This window comes from Miniopterus natalensis, chromosome 3, assembly GCF_054644295.1.
Source record: "Miniopterus natalensis isolate mMinNat1 chromosome 3, mMinNat1.hap1, whole genome shotgun sequence".
NCBI lineage: Eukaryota > Metazoa > Chordata > Mammalia > Chiroptera > Miniopteridae > Miniopterus > Miniopterus natalensis.
The window spans coordinates 24787274-24807396 of NC_142083.1; the positions used below are offsets into that span (position 1 = coordinate 24787274).

At 42.9% G+C, this 20123-nt stretch overlaps 1 protein-coding gene across 1 annotated transcript; it reads right to left on the reverse strand.

The window, feature by feature from the left end:
* Positions 1–1831: 1831 nt before the first annotated feature.
* Positions 1832–19690, reverse strand: SRD5A1 (steroid 5 alpha-reductase 1). Its single transcript, XM_016217330.2, has 5 exons — positions 19410–19690; positions 12033–12199; positions 10358–10459; positions 7812–7962; positions 1832–4010 (listed from the first exon to the last, which is right to left on the reverse strand). Exons 1-5 carry the CDS (start codon positions 19688–19690, stop codon positions 3944–3946), a joined length of 768 nt encoding a protein of 255 aa, XP_016072816.1. The 3' UTR covers positions 1832–3943.
* Between the last annotated feature and the right edge of the window lie 433 nt (positions 19691–20123).

The following is a 20123-nucleotide window of genomic DNA, read 5'->3' on the forward strand; positions in this document are numbered from 1 at the left end:
TCCCCTCTCCAGCACTTCTGAGGAGTTCAGACCCTCATTTTCTCTGAGCTGGACTCCGTCTCCCAGCCGCTCATCCTGCCACGCCCTGCCTCTCCCCGGCCGTCTCCCCACGTCTTGATGTGCTGCGTGTCCTCCTGCTGTCCTCCGCAGGGCCCCTTCTGTCTCCCACCAGCTGCCACAGGGCTGCCTTCTTCCTCTGCTCCTCACCTGTCCGTTTTACCCCAGTCCCCCTTTTGTTTTCGTTTGTTTTTCACAAATGGGACCAAATGCAGACCCAGGGAGCCTCCCTGTTCTCTCTCCTGTGGCCTCCACAGGTGCAGAGGGTCTCTAACCAGGTTATTTCCCCAGCCCGCTTGCGGGCCCTCTGATCTCACTGAGTAACCGAACCTAGCTTTCTTCCTCGGGAGAGGGCGACTCGGGATTTAGTACCTATTCTCTGTGAAACTGCCCCACTCCGTGTGCAGAAACTGTCATCAGATTTCGGCGGGGTCAGGAACTCCTAGGGCAGCCTCCCATCCCCCACAACATTGAGGAAGTCTGCAAGACCCTGGGCCCTGAACACAGTGCCGGCCTCAGGGGCCTGCACGGAGCTCTCCAAGGTGCTGCGAGTGCCCTGTGGCAGCGCTGATCCCAGAGACAGGCCTTCCCCACTGCCCTGTTTCTCCTGTTCTATTTAACATCCTGGCTTCACTTTCCTCACAACCTTACACTCCATGGCCCATCTCTGTATCCTTCCACTTAAGTAAAATTTTAAAATTACATAAAACTACAAAGTATGACATAACCACCCAGCATGACTATTAATATTTTAAAAAGTAGATTTGATATATTTGCAGATATTAATAAATTAGGAAACACTGAGGAAATTACCACAATAAAAGGTGGTTTAGAGTAAAACAACAATAACAAAACCTTTGAGAGCACCTAATGAAGAAAATAACCCACAAGATGAGAACGTCAACATGGACACATTCCTACAGTTGGCCATCTCTTCTACGTCTGTTGATAAACTTTCCTTTTCACTCCTGACCTGTATGAAGCACATCTGAAAATCTCAAAATGGAGAATTTTTTTTAAAAAGCAAAGAAGTAACCCCAATGGCTAAAGCAGAAAACAGACCAAGAGCCACATGAAAAAAATAAAAGAATGCTCAAAATAGTAATCTCAAAAAAAGGACATTCCTGTTAAAATCACACAAGAATCTTGACAATCACCTCTATTATCTAAATTGTTCTTGAATTTCTTGCTAATGTAAGGAACAAACAAAATAAAAGCAACAGCTTCAAGTGTTGCAAAACAAGAACTTAAGATATTTGCAAATGATGTCCTGGCCAGTGTGGCTCAGTTGGTTGGGTATCATCCTATATACTGAAAGGTTGCTGGTTGGATTTGCACTCAGGGCACATGCCCAGGTCAAGGGCTTGATCCCTGATGGGGCAGGCAGGAGGCAGCCAATCGATGTTTCACTGTCACATCAATGTTCCTCTCTCTCTCCCTTCCTCTCTCTAAAAATCAATAAAAAAATATTTAAAAAGAATATTTTTAGCCCAGCCGGGCGTGGCTCAACGGTTGAGCATCGACCTAGAATCCTGGAGATCGCAGTTCAATTCCCGGTCAGGACACATGCCTGGGTTGTGGGCTCAATCCCCAGTCCGGGGTATGCAGGGGGCAGCCGATCAATGATGACTCTCTCATCACTGATGTTTCTATCTCTCTCTCTCCCTCTCCCTTCCTCTCTCTCATATCAATAAAGGTATATATATATTTTTAAAAATACATTTTTAAAAGATATTTATAAATGACATGACTTCAAAGAAAGAGAACCTAAGAATAATGACAAAGTTGGAGTTTATTAAGTAATTTCAGGAGCATGGTTAGATGTGACAAATATATAAATCTCAATTGCTTTGATTTATCCTAGTTATAAGAAGCATTTGGGACACACTCTCATTCACAATACACAAAATATCAAATATCTAAAAATAATCTTAACAGAAATGCACAAGATGTATAGGAAGAATGTTACATGGCTCTATCGTGATAAGAATTTTGATGTTCTGAAATGTTAATGTAGGTGGGAAGTTTTCAGGGATAAAAATGTTACTGTCTGATCTTCTAGAGTGAAGGAATGTTGAGACAGTAAAGGCTGACAAAAACGATGGGATTTTCACAGTAATTCTGTTAATTTCCTTAATTAGTATAATTAACAGAACGACTGAAGACAATTTACTGAAATATTAGGAAATGAAGGACAGAGCCACAATATAGAACAGGATTTCTTCCCATGTTAGTCATCGATCCAGTGCACGCCTGGAAAGCAGAAGCTGCATCAAATCTTGAGCTAACCCAGACTTCTGTACACACGGGTTATTCCAATCAAACAGCAGCACTCAGAAGTAACACAGGGAGCTTCTCTGGCTTTCATAAACATATCCTTCTGGTCAGGTGCACCTTCTAAAACACAGGGCCCCAAATCCATCAAGATTGGCTCAGCTGTTTGAGTGTTCCTGAGATCCCAAATATTTATTGCTTTATGGTTTCAAGTAATTATTTGGTCAGAAAAAGGGCCAAAGTTCATTTAATAATAAAATTTCCCCACAAAAACATGCCGTTCTTAGTGAAAATGAAGCACAGCTGCATCAGGAAGATTTCTGTGTAATTCTAAACCCCTAAGAGACTCTAACAGCCCACAGAGAACAGAGTTTCTACATGAAAACTTATGAGGGAGGGAGCCCCTGCTTGGGAGGTGAGCCAGAAGGGTGGGGAATGAGAGGCAGGAGGGTTTGCTTCCAGCCCAAAGGCAGCAGTGAGTAAACTGACAGGACATCACTTCAGGTGTGTTCTGGAGGACTCCTGCAACCTAGCACTGTCAGTGGATCAGAAGTGAACAGTCTCTTCTTTTCTACCTCTCTCTTGGTTTTCACCTCTGCAAATGTGGCAGCAGTGACTGACGTGGCAGCACTGTCCCAAGAGAGGATGGAGGGGACATTTGCCATGAACTCATTAGGTTTTCACAGAGAGCCGAGAGTCAGCGGCCTTCTAATTGGAGATTTCTTTTAAATATCTGGCCACGAGTAGTAAATTTTACTGCCATTTATATTAGTGAGCCTTTCAACTGCATCTAAAGCATGAAATTCTGCTTCAAGATATCATTTTGCAATGATGAGAGGTACTTAAAAGACCAGGGAATAATGACTGCTTATGGCGAGTGACCTGAGACTAGGGGACCCCGGGGGTGGCAGGGGGTGGGGGAACTGCCCTGCTGCACCCGCTGGCTCCCACCCTCAGGCCTTCACAAAGTCCCTTTGTGAGGGACAGAGCAGCTTGCTCCTTATAAAAGCCCCAGCATCCTGCCCTGCCAGTGTAGTCACCTGGCAGGCCAGGCTGGAGCAGCTGCAGGTGCCTTTGGCCAGGCCTCAGCTGGGCCTCAGGCATCTCCTTTCTCCATCCCCAAGTTCTCTGCCTGTATAGCACCCAACAGGGAAAGCCTGTGCATTTTCCTGAGTATCTGACTACACTGTGGGTACCCCAGGCCTCTCCAACCCAGTGGGATGAGGGACCTAGAAGATAGATCATACCTCTATGGGGAGAAGGGACAACATTGCCTTTGACCTTGTAAGAACTGTTCTAGGGGTAGTGGAAGGTTTTGGTCCACAGAGGCCTTCAAAGATGGAGTGTACATTCTGGTCTTGGGCACATTTAGTTGGATATAACCAAAAGAGGTAAGTCCTAAATCAGAGCAATGGTCAGCAGCCATTACCCAGAGAGCTCCAGATTAGTTTGTTATTAGGTAACTTAAATTTACTAGAAAAACAATTCCTAGGGCAAATCTTGAAAAAGATGAAGTGGCAGGAAAATTACAGAGAAATAATTCAGTTATATAATCCCTAGAGAAACATCATCAAAAAGCATCAAGTCGAAGATAATTCCACTGACAATGGACTTAAAACAAAAATGGGATTATAATTTTTCTGAATTTCGGATAATCTTCAAATTTCTCAAGGTACCACCTATAATAAGAAAAAAAGGATGGTAAAGAAGGAAATAATTTTGTCACTTAACACGTAACAGATGCTAACAAAAGGAACAATATTTTTTTTAATCATAATTAAAAGCAGTAATAAAAACCTTGGCATTTCAGATACATAAACTGATGTTGTCTATATCTCAATTAAACAAGTGATTATAAAGTACGATCTAAATGACCCATATCATTCACCCTTCTATTGGCAAGAAAAATTACTGAAATGTGAGATAAAGATGCTGGTTAGTATATGGAGAAGCTCTCTTTCCAGACCTAGGAAGCATGCAGACTGGGGGAGGAGAGGAACCCAGTAGGTGTATCTTAATTATTTTCTGGTCACTCTGATAGTTTTTTCTAGTCCTCAGAAGAGAACTACTGCTCCAGACCCAGGGACTCTAGAAAGGGCACCCAGCCAGGTGACTCTTAAACAGACCTGGGAAAAATGCAACCTGGTCTCATTCATAATTGGGCCCTGTATTTAGACCAAATAGGCATTTTCTCTTTTGATATGAATTATATCTACAAAGGCATACTCATTCGTTTTGGGGTAACAGCTGGTTGGGAAGGGTGGAAACTAAGTGATAAGAGTAAAATTTTTAAAAAATTTGATAAGATGAGGAAATAAAAAAATGGAATTTCCATAAGTACAAAAGAATGCTAAACAGACTAAAAATCATGATGGAAAATGATTAGGTATTTGTTAACCTAAGAGCAATAAATGACAACAGCACACAAAGTGAGTGAGCAAAGTCCTGTTGATTTTAGATTTTGGAGAGGTTTAACACTGTAATCCACAGATAGAGAGTTATGGGAGACTACCATGTTTACTTTCAAATGCTGTTCTGTACACCCAAAAGGACATGTAATGGGCAAAGTCCCGAGGAGCTGGGGAGTGGACCTGAGGATCAAGCATAGCCAACAGCCTTTTCCAGCTCAGTGATGTGCTGCAGACAAGAGTGCCCATGGCAGATGTGGCCACAGACAACAGCAGTACAAAGTGTATAAAAGCGCATAACACACATTAGTCGCTGAAAATTGTTTTAGGCCTGTGCAACTGTCTGAATGTGTACCCCCTAAATTCATATGTTAAAAAACCTAACCACTGAGGCAATGGAATTAGGAGGTGAGGCCTTTGGGAGGTGATTAGGTCCCGAGGCTGGAGCCACATGATGGGATTTGTGCCCTGATAAAAGGGGCCTAGGAAAGCTCCTTGCTCCTTCTGCCATGTAAGGACACAGCGAGAAGGTACTGTCTGCAACCCAGAAGAGGGCCTTCACCAGAACCCAAGCATGCTGGCATCCTTATTTCAGACTTCCAGCCTCTAGAATTGTGAGAAATAAATGTCTGTTATTTATAAAGCACCCAGTTCATGGTGTTTTTGTTATAGCAGCCTGAACAGACTAAGACAGCTGTTGGGGACCTAAAACATGGACCATGGGCAAGTTTCTAAGAACTTTGCCACAAGTTAGCAGCGCTGGGTACTATGTCAGGAGAGGTAGGAGGTGAGCTCCTCTTTCCTAGGAACTGCCCATTGAAGGGGACACATTAGCTTGAAAGGGCAAAAGTGGAAGCAAAGGACAGCCTAAAATTAGAAAAAATTAGAAAAAGTAAGCCAGCCATGCCCACACGCCTGCAGAATGTTTGAGGGCCAGGGATTCCTTACGCTGTTACAAAGAACCTTTATTAGAGCAAATTTTCCTCACCCAACAAGGCTATGTTTGTCAAATATATTATATTTATTTCATAGAAACCATTCCATAGTAATAAAATATACCTTGTTAAATGATTAGAGTAAAATTTTCTCAATTATTTAATCACCGAGATCACAAATCCACCTCAAAAAATTATACTTGATGATTTATAAATATGGGTATATGCATAAATATTTTTAAAAGGGGAACAGCAGCATCATTTCTATTATTTTTCTCTCATTTTTCTATCTCTAAAACCAAAAAGCTATCACTCATGTGACACGGACCAGGGCTGGATGTCAATTTTTTGTCTTGATTTTGTTATTGCGGGGCCTGAACTAATGCCCCCTTGCCTTCTGGTTGAAAGTAAAATGACCCTCAGCTGAGGACTGCCCACTTCATCACATTCAGGTTATCCTAAATCTGAGATAATTTTTCAAATAATTCTTTAAAGCAGTTGTTTTTCTGGCTCACAAACAGCTTCATGTTCCCACATTCCTCCCGTGGAAGTCTTCCTCTTGTGGAGACAGGTCAGTGACAGCTGGATAAACACTCTGCAAGTGCTCACAAGTTATGCTCTTCGTATTCCAGTTCGATGAATGGGGCTGTAAGCCCAGGCAGCATTTCATAAACACATTCTTGTGTGTCCTTAATTTTTAAATCTTTACACTATCCATCAGTATCTTAAAGACACACTAAGTTTATTTTTTAAGTGATATTAAACTTAACAAGTAGGTAAGCATGTGATCATTCCTTATTTCAGCAGAGCCCCTCCTCAAAGGCTGTCCTCCCAGATTGAGTTCCAAGGTGCAGCTTTGAGACGTGACAAGTTCACATCTGCACTCAGCCTGTCACCTCACAGCTGCAGAAGCGTGGCTGCTTTGGTGCAGGAATAGCCCCATGGACTGTTTTCTTTTTTAAAATAAATGTGTTTAATAACAGTTGTTCATGTTAGTTTATTGACAAACTGTTTTCTTTTGAAATCGGTTTACCTGAGGGGCTAATTAGTTGGGATTATTAGAAAGAAAATAAAAGAATAGCTTTCATTTTGTCTTCAGCTTGTAATGCCAACAGTTGTAAACACACTTCCACTAAACTGAATTGATATATTGTTCAGCAAATAAAATTGGTTTGCACCAACATTAATTTAAGCATCAAACAAATGACAAAAGAGCCCTTTCAACACATGAATCTTTGTGCAAAGGATACCTCAGAAATGGAACTGCATATTTTCTCTTTCTGTATGTTTCATATTCAAATGCTGAGTGGGATTTTCAGGTTCCATTTTCACTTGAGAAACGAGCTTTACAACTGGCCTGGGGTGCTCTTGCTCAATCCTCCCGATTCAGTTTCTTAAAATATCAGCATCATCTCATCTGTTTTTACTATTAGAAACCAGCCAATATTCGCTTCTTAAAATCTAACATAACAAATGTCTGGGAGTAGCATCTTCTCCCAGAAGTGATGGCAGCCTGGAGACGGTAGTCAAGGACGAGGAGGGGACACGGGACCAGGCTGGGCTGAGACTAGATGGCTGTTGCCATCATTGTTGATGCATGAAATCTAGCTGTTTCATTCATTTTCTAGGACTTTGTAATGTATATTTAGTCTAAAGTGCAGACATATTATTTCAGCCAAGCCTGTTTAGAGGATGAATCTTTCTAGTTCAGAAGGAAGCATTTGGGTGTGATGTGGGGGGTGCACGGAGCCTAGAATCCATCAGGACCCCAGGTCAGCACGGTGGACAGTGGCTGTGTGAAGGGCTCTGTGAGGGAGGATGCTGGGCCTTCCCTCCAACTGCAGGCTTCTGTGTTCCCATTAATTCACAGTCAGCATTCCTCCTTGTAACCAGCGTGTACCAGGTCAGATCGCAAATGCCTTCCTTGAAATTTAACTTGACCAAGTCCAGAGTCCATCAGTGTAAATTTAAAGAGGCTCAGAACAGGGTGGACAAAATGTTAATGCTGACATGTATTTGATGATTCCTTATAACTGGGATTTAAATTAATAATTAACATTTCAAAAATCTAACCTAAAAACTGGCATAATAAGGTCAGAGAACAAATTTAAAAGGATAAAAGTGGTTTAAAACTTACTGGTGATGCTCTTGTGCTCTAGGGAGTAAAACACAAATGGTGAATAGAGCGAAAGCCCAGCCTTGAACAGACCAGCTGGCTAGACCATAGCCACACCACTCAACCACTTCTCCAAAGTAGTTGGCTGCACTTACATATTCAAATAAACCTCCTAGAAGAAAGCACAGACCCAGTGATGCATTGACTACAAAGTGATGCCTCAGGAAATACTGACTTGAAGAGATAACGGTAAATACTTCCTTGGAGAACGTAAATTCAACTATGGGCAAATACAGCTTACACAGAGTTTTAATCAATGGGATACATCCAACATTACTAGTTTTACTATTTCATATCACAAGTACTGGTAGTAACTATCTACCTATATCAATACCTATTTATCTGAATAGTAAGTGCTACAGTTTTCATATACTTTAATATGTATCACTTCATTAGTTAATGGATCAAACTGACAAAACCTGAGCAAGGACAGAGAACAACAATTAATGAACTATCTTATCTTAATAAAATGGATTTGTATAGAACACTAGACTAAAAATTGAAAAAAATATTAATTTTCAAGGACAGATTCATTCATTCATTCGTTTACTTACTCAGCAAATCTTTATGGACTCATCAAGTCTACATTATGGGCCAGACCCTGGTCTAGGCACTTGAGGTGCACTGTGAACAAGATCCCCACCCCCCCATCTAGAACATTAAACCTCAGTATACTACACAAGGAAAGCACAGAGTATGGTATAAGGTGTGGAGTTCTGTGGGGAGCAGGGCAGGGTGAGAGGGCCCAGAAGTCTAGCTGGGGGTAGAGGGAGGTCATGTCACAGACAGTGGCTGGGAACAAGCCTCCCTGAGCAGGTGAAGTTTGGTCCCAGACTTCCTGGGAGGGTTGGGCTGCAGCTGTTTGGGTGTGAGCCCTACAGACAGAGGACAGAGGGCAGAGGGCAGAGGGCAGAGGGCAGAGGGCAGAGGGCAGAGGGCAGAGGGCAGAGGGCAGAGCTGCATACACTGTGGTCATCACCCTCAGGGCCCCAGTTTAAGTAATTTGAGATGTGTATAATTTTTGGTCATTTGTTCCTTACTTTGCTCTTCTCCTTGAATGGTTTCCAGGTAGGTAAGTGGAAGGATTCCAAACTAAGTGCCGCTGCGTGCTTACTTGATTTCTCTTATTAGAAGATCTACTAGTTTCTAACTTATATTTGCTTAGTCCTCTGTATAATATATATATGTTTTTACTCATAACTTCAATCGCTTTTTATTTCTTTTAAGCATTTAAGGATTCACTGTATAATCTGTCCCTATTAACCTGAGGTCTCCAACCTTAACTGTGCCGTTGCTCTCAGCGCCGGATTTCCTCATCTGTTGCACAACCTTCAAGTGTGGCCCGTATTCCTTGGCACCTGGTGACCTGGTCTGTGGAGCTCTCTGAGACCTGAGCTGACAGCAGGTCCCTTTGGGGATCTGGGTGTGCCCTGCCATGTGAGTGAGGGCACCATCCACCAGGACCTCATGGCTTGAGGGTTTTCAGACACTCCAAGTGGTGAGAATTTGGGCTGCAAAGGGCAGCCAGCAGCCAGATTCTCGCGGCTGTGCTCTGGATGCTAGGGCTCACTTAGATTTTGCACTCTGATGATGACTTCCTTCCCTGACACCACGCTCAGACATTTAAAATGACTTTTAAAAAATTTCATCCAGTGAAGGCAAAGCATGGAGCAAAGAAGTATAAAGCAAGTTTAAGAAGAATATGGACTAGGACAATTTGATATATTGAAATGTGCCGGGAAGTAGCTGAAAATAAGAAGAAAAGGGATAAATAGGTTTTTAGTGATATTGAGCATCCAGTGCAGGGGTGGGGAATGTCTGGCCCATGGGCTGTGTATCATTTGCTCTGGCTCTGCCAAGGCAACCGCAGGTGGGACTTGAAATTCAATAAATCTAGGAGCTTTTTTCATAGCTAATTTTTAAGTTGATAATTTTGTATGGGCCACAAATGATGTTATAAATATCCAAATGGCCTTTGGCAGAAAAAAAGGTTCCCCACCTCTGGTCTAGTGGTTTGGTTGCCTTTTGCTTGTTGATGTAATTAACCCTTTATATGTTATGGGCGATAATAATAGCTCTCAGCTAACCCAAGTAAGTAGATTCTATTATCTCCATTTCATAGATTTGAGACCCCCCTTGCCCACAAATTTCATCCAACATTTTTAATTGTTTTCAGAGGGAAGGTCAGTCAAGGTATCTATTCTGTAATACTTTTTAAAATGAGGAATTAGACACCCATGTAAAACATAAATTCTTCCTCATACTTTCTCTTTCCAAACAAAGATAACTAGAGTTTCCTTTTTGGTTAATAACCAATCAATAGCCTAGAATTTATCATTTTAATAAAACAATAATCACAGTGACTACTATTAATAACAGTGACTCACATTAAAAACTATAGCTAATATGTACTACACGTTAGTTATTAGATCTGGCAAAACTAAAACATCAAGGCATCATGCAATGCAATGCAATCTCAGAATGAATTCTTCATTTTCAGTACATACCCCTTGGAATTTTGTATCCAGTCTCCCCTGGCTGCCTGAGATTCCTTAGGATGTGATCTGAGTGAATGTTTATCAGCATGCCTATGAACCACAAGACAAAACCTGAAGAAAAAAAGATACATAAGAGTGTTATGGTTGATAAACTATAAAATTTACGAACCCATGCCTAAATGGACAGTATCACTGTAATCCTTCATATTATCATTATTAGTATAACATATAAGCCATAATTGATAGTAAAAATCATTATAATAAATATTGTCCTTTATTTAGAAAGATAATTATTGCTCTCAGGTGTGTTCAATAGGGCTTTATTTTTCTAATAAGGTTAATTATCTGATCTAGTTAAAATATTTTGACCTGATAGCCACAATCTCTGTTTCTAGAATAACTGGTATGATTGGAAATATGACTTATGGTCGTAACACCTATGTGAAGCATGACTGCTGCCTCTACTCGGCAGGGGAGAGGTGACATTACAGAGTGACCTCCATCATGATGCACACAGGTCCCTAGAGAGGCACTGGTTCCCAGGAGCTAATAATGTTACTTCAAGTGTACATTTTTTTCATACTGAATGGAATGCCACCATAAAACAATGTCTGCCTTTCACATTTCTGAAGTATCTCAGAACAATTAAGTTAACTCTTTTTTTATCAAATCAAGTTACTTCTTTCATAAAACACTATTTTGGCATTTTGCCTTTTCTTATTGGCATTAATTGATGTGATACTAATAAGTCTGTAAGTGATGACAACCCTCTGAAGACTTTTACGAATGGGAGGGAAAACATTCAGAAAGCTATGGGGCCACTGCCACTGCATGCTCTTCCTAGATGCCCCATAGCTTTCCTTCCTTTGATAGATGAGGAAGCAGATTGCTCCTTGTAAGAATTCAGGTATGACCAGGGCATTGCCCTGGGAATAAAATTTTAATTCACAGAAAAACTATGACTGAGAAATGTAGAAGTACTTTGTCAGCAACAAAATACTATCAAATGTTAGTTTCCTCTATTATTATGAACTTATATAGGGGAAAGGCCAAATAAGATGTAAGGTAACTTTATGGAGCTTAGGGTAAAGGGATGTGGGCAGCTTCAGAATTTGAAGGATAATTTCATACTTCTTGGTATGTGGCCATGAGGGCACATTACATCTAAATGTGCTAGAAGAAACTGTAGGAGGTGCACGGCTGTCCTAGATAACATGGACAATTAGTGCCTAAGTCTCCTACGTCTTCCCGCTGTTCAGCTGCTGTAGCTTATTGCTATATTTAGGTTTGCCTTAAGAACAGGTACTTGCGCCCTGGCCAGTGTGGCTCGGTTGGAGCACTGTCCTGTGCACCAAAAGATGGTGGGTTTGATCCCCAATAGGGGCATGATGGGAGGCAGTCAATCGAAGTTTTTCTCTCTCTCTCCCTTCCTTGATCTAAAAGAAAAAGAACAGGTATGAACTTTCAGTGTCTGAGTGGGCACAGGTGCTGTGTACCTGCATCATCTCCTGCTGCTGGGGCAGTGGGACAGCCTGACTTTCCCCCAGCACTCCAGCCCCCCATCACAGCCTTTTTGCTCTCTCAACAGTGTATGGGAAGTGTGGGCTTTCTAACTCGAAACAACTGGAACATGAACACTAAAGTGATGACTGGAACAGTGGAATGCATCACTAAGGTCACTCACCTGTTAGGAATCGGGGGTCAGTGACCCAGTCATCAGCATACACTGCATATTGGCTTAAGTATCTGCTTTGCAAGTAGCCATTATAGGTACAAAAGATGAATGCAATTACACATGAGTACAATGGTGTTGGCTTCCCTCCTCGGATCAGGAATGGGAAAATCAAGGACCTTAGGAGACAAGAAACAGAAACAAATTAAAATAAAGAATATATTCCTGCAATTCTAATTTAAGTGTCTTGGGATTTTAATCTCAGTTCCTTGTACAAAAGTCATTGTCAGTAACACATACTGATTTACTTTATCTGTTAAAGGCACAATTTCTAGACAAAAAGTTAATCATGTTTCAGTAACGTACACCATAGTGCACAAACTCAGGATTTCTCATTATACAGAATGTGAAACCAATACATAGAGTTACAGAAAACGGAAGGATTCAGGAGGCTCTCAAAATCTCCACTATGCTAAAGCCCATAGCTGGTTCTATTCTGAGCAACACAATTTGAGGGACATTTTATTGTCCATTACCATCACAAATAGCTCTCATCACTAAGCACTCATCACCTATAAGGTCTCCCAGCTACCTGCATAGCAGACACTTTACACACATCCCACAGAGGACAAGATCAAGACTCACAGCAGTTAAGTAACTTGTTCAAGGTTACAGGGCTAGTGAGTGGTCAAGTGTAAGTGCCAATCTGGGGAATTTGAAGACCATGTTCTTCTGTTAGATCATGCTGGCTTAGGTGCACACTACTAAAAGTTTAAAGAGAGAAAATGTAAGAACAAGAAATTATAAACTTATAAAGAAAAGAGGATGCCCTCTTTTCTAAATTATAGATGAATGAAGTGTTAAAGGAGTGACTCTGAGGAAACAATCTGTAAAGGTGGTAATATTTCCCTCCAGGATATGAGAAATCGTGTAGGGTGGCTAACATTTGGTAGTTCTCCCAATTCAGTTTCAAGTTCAGGGCTGAATTCTGGACGCTGGCAAATACTGGCTGGCACCTCGTAAAGGTGAAACCCAAACCTCTTGTTTTCCCCTCACAACCCCTTCCTCCCATCACTAATGTCCTGTGCTGTATCAACCTGAGTCTAGATTGGGTGTCAGCAAAACCAGTCTACCACCTGTTTTTGTACAGCCTGTGAGCTAAGAATGGTTTTTACATTTTTAAATAGTGTGTGTGTGGGGGAATCAAAAGAATATTTCATGACATGAAAACTATACAAAATTCAGGTTTCGGTGTCCGTAAATAAAGTGGTACTGGAACACATCCTGGTCACCTGTTTATATACTGTCTACAGCTGCTCATAACATAACCTGTACGTGACATAACCTGTACATGGCAAATTCATCCCTCTGCATGGCTGCTTGGTGCACTGCAAATCACCATGACACAGTGTTTTGAGTGCCATGTGTATCCTTGTATCACACATTTAATTTTAGTATTGGTGATATCCATCATGACAAGTGAACTCTTCATGCTTTGAATGCACAGTGGCGTGTGGGTATTATTGCAGGTGGCAAAGCATTCTTTGGTATGCAATGACATGCCAGTTATGACAAAAGAACATATTAGAGGTTGGCATTACCAGACTACACGCTCATCACAGTATCCCCAACGCACAGAAAAGGTCAGAAAAATGATGAAAGTTTAAAACAGAATCTCATCATAGAATTTCTTTACAAAAGAAATGAAAATGAGGCCACGACCATAGGAAGTTATCAATTTAGGCAAGCAAGGAAAGCCATACACCAATGGGGAATTAATTAGCTGAAGCAGAAGTCAAAGGAACACTTTACAAACTTGCTTAACAGGACTAGCCTTTCTGTAAGAGCAACTGCCTGAGGAGATGGGACACCAGGAACAATGCCAATAGTCAGTTAAAAAGCGGGGCACAATAGCGAGTGAGCAGTCTTCCTTGGCTCTTGTTGGGTCCATGGATTTCACTGATACTCCTCAGACCTTTATTCAAGGAGTCAGTGCCAAGGTTGATGTGACTGAGGAACAAGGCTCTTAAAATAGTCTGTGTCGAACAACTGGAGATGAGAGTATTTCCAAGTAAGCTGAGAAAACACAAATTCTATACAACCCAAAGTGGAATCTGCTAAGATGTTACAACTGCTGGTGGTAAAAATGTGTGGAACAGAATAGACCCAGTACAAATTTATCCCTGTAAAACTTGTGAAGATGTAAGGTATTTAATGGTATTCCCTGTACCATCAGGTACTTTTGAGAACAATCTATTTCATGTGATCGAAGCAATAAGTTCAACAAAGAATTCGACATTCTCTCCATACTTCACCCTATTTTGAGCTGAGCTGAGACAAAAATTTTTCTTAATGAGAAAAATTGCCCACACTCACTATTATTGAGTTTTGAAGGACATTGGAAATTATTTTTTGCTGCAGATCTGATAATGTCTCCTGGGGAATTCAACCCAAAACTTAAGACAAAACATCATTTATGTGCAAAACTTACACTGTGATAAAGGCATTTCAAAGACAACTGCCATTGTTTGAATCACAAGCCATGTAAAATGGCTTTAAATACTTTCTAACTCTGTTAAAGTTAAAAGGGGTGATGTATGCATTCTTTTTCTTTTTTTAACTTTATCTTTATTGTTGAGAGTATTACAGATATCTCCCCTTTTTCCCCCCCATTGATCCCCTCCACCCCACATCCACCCCCCCAGGCCTACACCACACTATTGTTTGTGTTTATGGGTTATGCATATATGCATATAAGTTCTTTGATTAATCTCTCCCTACCCACTCCCCCACCCCCACCTTCCCTCTGAGATTCATCAGTCTGTTCCATGCTTCTATGTCTCTGGATCTATTTTGTTCCTCAGTCTATTTTGTTTTAGATTCCACATATGAGATCATGTAAAATGGAATCAGGAAGAATCAGAAAACCTGAATAGGCTAATAACAACGGATGAAATCGAACCAGTAATAAAAAAAAACTCCCAGCAAACAAAAGTCCTGGTCTGGATGGTGGCACAGGGGAGCTTTCTAATTCTTTAAGTTGTAGAGTTAGTTTACTAAAAATTTTTCTTGCTTTTTGAGGTAGGCTTGTAGTGCTATGAACTACCCTCTTAGAACTGCTTTCGTTGTGTCCCATAGATTTTGGGTTGTTGTGTGTTCATTTTCATTTGTTTCCAGGAAGTTTTTGATTTCTTTCTTGATCTTATGGGTAATCCATTCATTGTTTAATAACATGTTATTTAGCCTTCATGTGTTTGAATGTTTTTGAGTGTTTTTACTGTAGTTGATTTCTAATTTCATGCCATTGTGATCCGAGATGTTGACATGGTTTCAATCTTCTTGAACTTTTAGAGACTTGTTTTGTGTCCTAACATGTGGTCTATCTTTGAGCATGACCCATGTGCACTTGAGAGGAATGTATATTCTGCAGCTTTAGAGTGAAATATTCTGTAAATATCAATTAAGTCCATCTGATCTAATGTGTCATTTAGAGTCATTGTTTCTGTGTTGACTTCTTGCCTGGAAAATCTATCTAGTGAAATCAATGGGGTGTTAAAGTCCATGACTATGACTGTGTTGCTTTGATCTCTCCCTTAAAATCCTTAAGGTGATTATTGATAGGTCCTTATTTATTGCCGTTTTTAATTCTTTATGCCTGTTTCTTTATTTCTTCTTCTTATTACAGCAGTCCCTTTAACATTTCCTGCAATGCTGGTTTGGTGGTAATAAACTCCTTTAGCCTTTTTTGCCTGGGAAGTTCTTTATTTCACCATTTATTTTGAATGATAGCCTTGCTGGATTGAGTCGTCTTGGTTTCAGATCCTTGTTTTGCATTACCTTGAATACTTCATGCCATTCCCTTCTGGTCTTATCTGTACTTAGTCACTCATTTATCTAGGAACTGTGGAGAATGAGCATTACCCCTCTTTGAGAAAAGGAATTAAGTGAGAAGTTGAAAATCCCTTAGAGTGGAAATCATCCTTAAGAGTAACTATGAAGTATTTGGACTTAAAAGTAGTTTATTGAGATAATGTGTTATATAAATCCATTTTATGTTGATAATGAGCTGAAGGCTACACAATAATAGTCAGGTCCCAGGGAGATACAAAACGATTCAATATTCTAACTCATCAGGCTGGCTGTGGATGGAAATCAACACTTAATCTCCTTCCTGTTACAACTTTCCCATTCTACTTTCTTTCTGTTCCGTGTAAACAGACTGACTTTTCACCAAGTTGTTTTTATTAGCCATGGAAACTTGCGCATCTCTGAGTCTGAAGGCAACGGGAATGTGGGACAATTTTGATGATGGGGATCTGCTGAGCACAGACCTTAGGGTGACTGACAGGAAGAGGAGGCCTTGTGGGTTTTTGAAAGTCTGTAATCTGGGGGCCATTCTATATTTTCCCTCTTTGGATCCCAACCAGTCATGGTAAAGACAGTGACACCGTGTGCTTGAGTGGGACATTGTTTGTCATAGATTACAATGTTTCTTCAGATGTAACTTTGCCATCCACCAGGGAACTGATCAGGGCCCTGGCATATTCTTTCTCACAGCTGTCCCTTCTGCTTCCGGTCAGGACTTTCCTTCCCTCCCTGGCTCTTCAGCCAAAAAGATCTTGCAGATTCTCTACAATCTGTCTTCCACTCTTTGACTCCTTAAGACCATATTTTGTCTCTATATTCCCCAATGTGTACAGTGCTGGGTACATGAGTCAATCCTTGGTAAACACTTGCCAGATGAAGAAAGATGTCCAGGTTTCCCCTCTCCTGTAAGCAAATTCCCCTTCCCATTGCCTGTGGGAAGCCTCTCGATCTGGCTTCAGTCCTCCCCATTCCCTCGAGAGTCTAAAATTCACCTAGGGCAGGGCCTGGCCTCCCTCCTCAGAGCTCAGCACTGGGCCCCTGCAGACATCTGCCAAGCTCTGTAAGTTCCCACCACTCAGGCCTCATCAGACTCTCTCTGGAGTACATCCCCTGATTCAGGATTCTCCTGCCACCAGCCAGATTCTGGATTCATTCAGTCTCCTCTCTTATTCAGGCCTGTATCACTTGCACTGCCTTGCACAAGGGAGGGAAGTGTTTCCCAGCTTGGCTGCATGGCTTGCAACACGTGCTAAATGCAGCTGGCACTTCTGTTCTCTTCCAAGTGCTCACCGACTTAGGTCAGATGACTGTTTAATAAATTAGTTGCTTGGGTAGAATGGAAAATGTTTATCTTTTCTATTTGGAAAACTTCAATGTCCCCAAACTACAGAGGCTAAAAGTACAGTAACATGTGCGACTTAAAAAATAAAAAATAGCCCAGCAGTTTCAAAACTATATCTGACCTGTCAAATCCTCTGGGGCAGAGATTCTAAAGCCACTCATCTAGGAAACAGGGGTTGCAGTCCCAGCAATCTCTAGTCTAACAGCCTTGCATAAAACTCTAGAAGTGACTTTGGCCCTTTGTGAGGCTGCATTCATTCTTTCACTAGAGTGAGCCTAAAAGGGCTTAAACATGATGCCTTAAGTTCAAAAGCTTAGCCAGGCTCTCAAACAAAGCTCTGTAAAGTGCTCTTCTTTTCCAATGCCATGTCTTCAAAAATTCTTTACTGGCACTCAAAGCTGGCAGCAGCATGCATGAATGACAGAGTTTGTAAGTAGATCTGCTCACTTGCATGACAATCTAAAATGGTATTATTTATCGTGTATTCAGCATTCACATTTGCCAACACAATGCAAGCATTTTATGGACCTGCCTTTGTTTAATGCCAATCCTACAGGCTGGTATCATTGCTGTGCCTGTTTCATAGATGGGGAAACCCACTGGAAGGCAGCTTAGTAACTTATCTCACTTCCTAAGTGATGGGGATTAGATAACACCTGGCAATCCAACTCCAGAGCTTGCTTTTAGCCATTAGAGAAACAGACAGATGGACAGACAGACACAGGTTCTGGTATATGTATGGAAAAGTGTATACAGACAAGAGTTCTACTGATATTCAAATTGCATCCACAAATTTGGTAATGTTCAATCACATTACAAAAAATCCATCAATCTGACAGAAACTTTGCTTAATGAAATACTCTTGGCGTGTCAGGGGTACAGGACAGAAAGGCTTTGTTGAACATGAACTCTGTCTATTTAAAGTGCCTGCATAAGAGCAGATGAGGACACATTGCGTCAAGCAGGACTCATGTGTGCTAATAACTGTACAGGAGAGGCTTATTGACACACACGCAAGCATACTTACTTCTTCCTACCTCTCTATACAGTGGGTATTTTGTAAGGTGGGGCCCCAAATCAGAGAGGTTCAGTAACCTGTGCACATTCACAGAATAAGTGAGCCCAGCTCTCTTCATGTAGAAAACATTCTTTTTAACTGTGCAGCCTTCTGAAGTCTGGATCAAAAAATTTAAATTTTGATTTCCAGCTTTTGTTAAGCCATTTGGTTGAGCTGTGTAAAAGTGAAAGCCTAAGGCCTGAAGAGAGCCCCAACTTATCAGAGGAACCTAAAGATCTCAGACACAGCCATTTAAAATTCTTCACAAAAGCCAAAAGGTTTGGAAGTCATCTTTAAGACTTCGTGTCTAAAGTCATTGCTTGGAAAGCTACTCCCACAGTCCTTGGCCCCCTGCCTAATGTGGAGGTGAAAGTCTCCAAACTGACCAATTTCTGCCCATGAGTACTGAACAGGGGGATTCACAGTCCTTTCAGGAAAGAAGCTTTCCAGGTGACCACCTAGCCAGGAGAAAACAACCCACTGACAACAAAGATACCAAACGGAAAAGGTAGAAAACATTGCTTAGGGGGTTTACCTTTGGCCAGACACTCTGATCTTGAACAAAGTCCCGGATTATTGTATAGCTAACACCTTCTAGATCGAAATTTTACAAAAAGCTCTCTTCTATTCCCCCCCCACACACCTCTTAAGTCCTCTCTAATGTCTCCCCCACTTTTCCAGACTAATTCTTATTTCTAAGCTAACTCCTTACGCCAGGGGACAGAGGTGGGGCCAGGAAGTGCAGGGAGAGGACACCAGGCACTGGGAAGTGCGGGTTCCTCAGGGAGAGGGTGCCAGGGAGGGGTCGGCAGGGAGTGCGTGCCTGGGGGATGCTGGGAGCGCTGAGCGGCGGCGCCAAGAACGATGGGGGGAGGGGACAGGGGCAAGGAACGCGGGAGAGAGCTGTCCACTGTCCTAGAGTGTGAGCCAGGGGCACACACAGGAAGAGAGCAGCAAGCTGGGGGGATACAGGCGCAGGGAGACCGGCCGGGGGTGCAGGGTGAGGCAGCCGGCGCACAGGGCCAGGGAGCTTGGCTGGGGGATAGGGACAGGAAGGCGAGCGAGGGGCGCAGGGAGAAGTCGGGCCGGGGGCGCAGAGGAGCGCGGGACCGCCTGCTGTTACCGTTGTAGGTAGTGGACGAGGAACATGGCCAGGAGGACGCGGTTGGGCCAGTGACGGAGGCGCTCGGCGGCCGTGCCGACGCCCACGAAGAGCGGCACGGCCAAGGAGGGTAGCTCCTGCACCGCCCAGGCGGTGGGCGCTGCCACTCGCCAGGCTGAGCGCTGCGACGCGTAGCGCCCATAGGGCGAGCCCCGCAGCGTGAGCCCCACGAAGGTCAGGCAGCCTAGGGCGCACTCAAGGTAGGCGAGCGCGTCGAGCAGGAACCGCTCCGCCAGCTCCATCACGGAGGACGGCAGGCGAGCTCCATTGCCGGGCCGCTGTGGCAGGCCACATATAGGGCGGCGGTGACGGGGCGGTGAATGGTCGGGAGGCGCGGTTACCTGTGGCCAGCGTGGGTCACCGACGCCGGAGCCGCGAGCCGCTCCTCTAGCGCGGTTCCAAGGCGGAGGGTGCGCCGCTAGCTGGACCAGTCACCTGCGGGCGGCCCGCGCGCCGGGGGCGGGGCGGAGGCGGGTCTGCAGGCCTGCCGCCCCACCCGCGCGGCGGAACCCGCCCCCAGGGCCTCTGCGCCCTCGCCACTCTGCGCCTGCGTGCCGTCGGGCTGTCCGCGGAGCTGCCTGAGGCCCCGCGGGGAACACTGGCACTTGACGCAGAGACGCCTTTGGGGCTCCTGTTTTTTGCCACTTTCCCACTCAGGCTGTCAGCGGATTCCTT